Raw genomic sequence first — 3445 nt, forward strand, 5'->3', positions numbered from 1 at the left:
GGGGGGGGATGAAGACAGAAAAAGTGAAAAGGAGCAATTTGGGGTCAGACAGAGGGGAGAGGGGAAGACAGGTACAGAGAAGACAGATGGGGTCATGAGAGTGACTTGCAAAAAGAAATCCTGCCATCCAAAGTCTTCTCTTCGGTTTCCTCTCGGATTTATTCATTCAGTGTGTCTGCATTGTTGAAATTATGGATCCCATTGTTATTGTTATTTTTTTCTCATCCCGTGTAAAGTGGGATACTACATCGCGTTAATATTAAGTCATGTTCCGTTCAGGTCAACCTGGCCATCTGATGCCTGATGGCGTGAGTTTGGTGCGATGCTTTCAGCAGACTGTTTGAGCATACAGTACTAATACAGGTTATTCTGAAGAATATTCTAGACAGTAATGATCATTGTTTCAGATGGTTGCAATAAAAACAAACCTTTGCACGAAGCAAGCATATTTGTCTGCTCCCGTGCCGATTAGAGCATTACAACCTGAAAAATATCCTTTTTTAAAGTACATTTATGATTAATCGAGAGTTACACGACTACAGGAAACTCAAATTTCAAAATATTGGGGAGCCAATTAATTTCTGCACATATCCACAATTACAAACCCAAGCGTCTCAGTTGTGTGGATCCATGGTGCTCTCTCCTTCCCACCTTTTCTGACTCTCCAATCAAGCAAAACCATCAACAACAACATGTACCCTTTAAGTAAAATACGTGTTTCAGAGTTTCCCGGAGAAGTCCTGACTAGTTTTTTGGGGGTGTTGGTTTCCTGCCACCATGCTCTCTCTCTTCCCCCGAATGTCAAGGCAGCTAGGATGTCTTACCTGGGTTTGCGGCCCCTCTGTTTTGGCGCTGAGGGGACTGGGGTCTTGCTGTTGGCCTGTCTGTAGTTCTTGCCATGGCTCTGGGCGCTGTGGGCCGGCCCCTTAGCGTGGACCCCTGGGGTAGGAGGGGGTGCTGTTGGACGACACAGGAAGTGAAAAACACAAAGAGACATTGACACGAGTCAAAGCAAGAGCCTCTTAAGGGCTTGGTGACACCTACAACGTTACTGACTAATGCTCTCTAGGGTTAGGGTTCAAAACCTCACTGCAAGTCCTCGGCGTGGATTCCCAGCAGAGGTACCCCCAGACAGGAAGTGATTACAAATTCCTCCTGAGGTGGACATGGAATGCCACCAATCAAATTCCATGGCAATCCATCCATTAATCAGGGCTGGGGACAGTTCGACTACGTTTACAGTGGGCGGCTATTTTCATAATCGGACATTTCAACCTCTACGTTTTCACAAATTACATCATGCACAGCTGTCAGTTTTCAGGAAAGGGTTTATTTACACGTACCCGTGTATATTTATGCTGTCAATGCCGTCAAAAGCATGCCAAACCTGTGGCTGGCAGTGTTTTCAGAGGAGAATTCTCCATTTGTTTGCTCGGTTTAGTTTTGAATTTAACAGAAGTGACATGCAGGAACTCGTAGTGCACCTCTAATATACATCGGTTTGTCTCATTTATCAGAGGAAGCCCCAGTGTGTTGGAAAAGACTCTCATTGTTTCTGAGATGTCTATCGGCCTAACTGGAACGTACTGGAGATGTGTATGCAGGCACGCAGATAAGAAGTGGTTCTATAGAGAAGCATTTCATGAGACTTTCTTTGGAGAAAAAATGAAAAAAATGTTGCATACACAATCCCGACCCTTCCCTGTCTATTGCGTATGAAAGAAAACATTGACCATGTATTTTGACCTTTGCATACTTATCAGCACTTCTTTAAAGCTTGTGGATGATGCACTGCATCCATAATTCATATATTCAATAATGTTACATGTTTAAAGACATTCAGCATCCTCTCGGCTCATGATGAGGAGCGCTGTCTCCAAGCATGCCTTGCTGCAATTTTTGATTCTCACAAGAAAAAAAAACATCTTTAAAAGAATGCTAATGCCTCCACACACACAGACACACACACACACACACTCAAGCATGCATACTCTGCCTTAATTAAATCCAACAATCACATTATAATATGATTAATTTGTACCAACATTTCCGATCATGATTTAGGGACATTTAAGAATAGAATAGTTATGATCTGTGCCTTCCAATTAGTGTTGAAATGCTTCAATGCTTGGTGTGAGTGTGCTGTTGAGACACACACACACACACACACACACACACACACACACACACACACACACACACACACACACACAGCTATAAATGAGAAAAGCAGGAAATGCTCACATCTGAGCCAGTGAATATATCATTTTGTGCTTCATGAATGACAACACAACAATTTCTACATTCAGATTGCTGTCAATTCTTCTCCAACAACAGTTCTGTTAATTAACTAGATATTAATCAGCTAATCTCTCAGCTGGACTTGTAGGCCCTAATTGTTGGGTAGTTAATTTATAATAAAACATCAGATTTCTAAACTACATGTGTTTTGTGTACAAAAGATCTTATCTGTAAAGTAACTAAAGCTGTCAGAGAATGTAGTGGAGTAACTAAAGTAACTAGTAACTAAAGCTGTCAGATGAAGTTAGTGGAGTAACTAAGGAACTAGTAACAAAGCTGTCGATGATGTGGAGTAACTAAAGTAACTAGTAACTAAAGCTGTAGATGATGTAGTGGAGTAACTAAAGTAACTAGTAACTAAAGCGTCAGATGAATGTAGTGGAGTAACTAAATAACTAGTAACTAAAGCTGTCAGTGAATGTAGTGGAGTAACTAAAGTAAAATAGTAACTAAAGCTGTCAGATGAATGTAGTGGAGTAACTAAAGGAACTAGTAACTAAAGCTGTCAGATGAATGTAGTGGAGTAACTAAAGTAACTAGTAACTAAAGCTGTCAGATGAATGTAGTGGAGTAACTAAAGAACTAGTAACTAAAGCTGTCAGATGAATGTAGTGGGAGTAACTAAAGTAAAAGTAACTAAGCTGTCAGAGATGTAGTGGAGTAACTAAAGTAACTAGTAACTAAAGCTGTCAGATGAAATGTAGTGGAGTAACTAATAAACTGTAAACTAAAGCTGTCAGATGAATGTAGTGGAGTAACTAAAGTAACTAGTAACTAAAGCTGTGATGAATGTAGTGGGTAACTAAAGGAACTAGTAACTAAAGCTGTCAGAGAATGTAGTGGAGAACTAAGTAACTAGTAACTAAAGCTGTCAGATGAATGTAGTGAGTAACTAAAGTAACTAGTAACTAAAAGCTTGTCAGATGAATGTAGTGGAGTAACTAAAGTAACTAGTAACTAAAGCTGTCAGGTGAGTGAATAGAATATTTCTCTCTGAAATGTAGAGGAGTAGAAGTAGAAAGAAAAGATGGAAAGAAAAGATTCAAGTGTAGTACAAGTACCTCAACATTTGTACTTAACAACAGTACTGGAGTAAATGTTAGTTACTTAGTTCCATTCCATCTCAGCTAAATAAACAGAATGC

At 40.0% G+C, this 3445-nt stretch overlaps 1 protein-coding gene across 1 annotated transcript in view; it reads right to left on the reverse strand.

Annotated features, from left to right (window-relative positions):
• chd6 (chromodomain helicase DNA binding protein 6) overlaps positions 1 to 3445 on the reverse strand; it is a 150379-nt gene that overhangs the window by 82996 nt on the left and 63938 nt on the right. Inside the window, exon 4 of the mRNA XM_032512666.1 lies at positions 825 to 957. Coding sequence (XP_032368557.1) covers positions 825 to 957 — 133 coding nt within the window. The remainder of the gene's footprint in view (positions 1 to 824; positions 958 to 3445) is intronic.

This window comes from Etheostoma spectabile, chromosome 4 (assembly GCF_008692095.1).
Source record: "Etheostoma spectabile isolate EspeVRDwgs_2016 chromosome 4, UIUC_Espe_1.0, whole genome shotgun sequence".
In the NCBI taxonomy this organism is placed as follows: domain Eukaryota; kingdom Metazoa; phylum Chordata; class Actinopteri; order Perciformes; family Percidae; genus Etheostoma; species Etheostoma spectabile.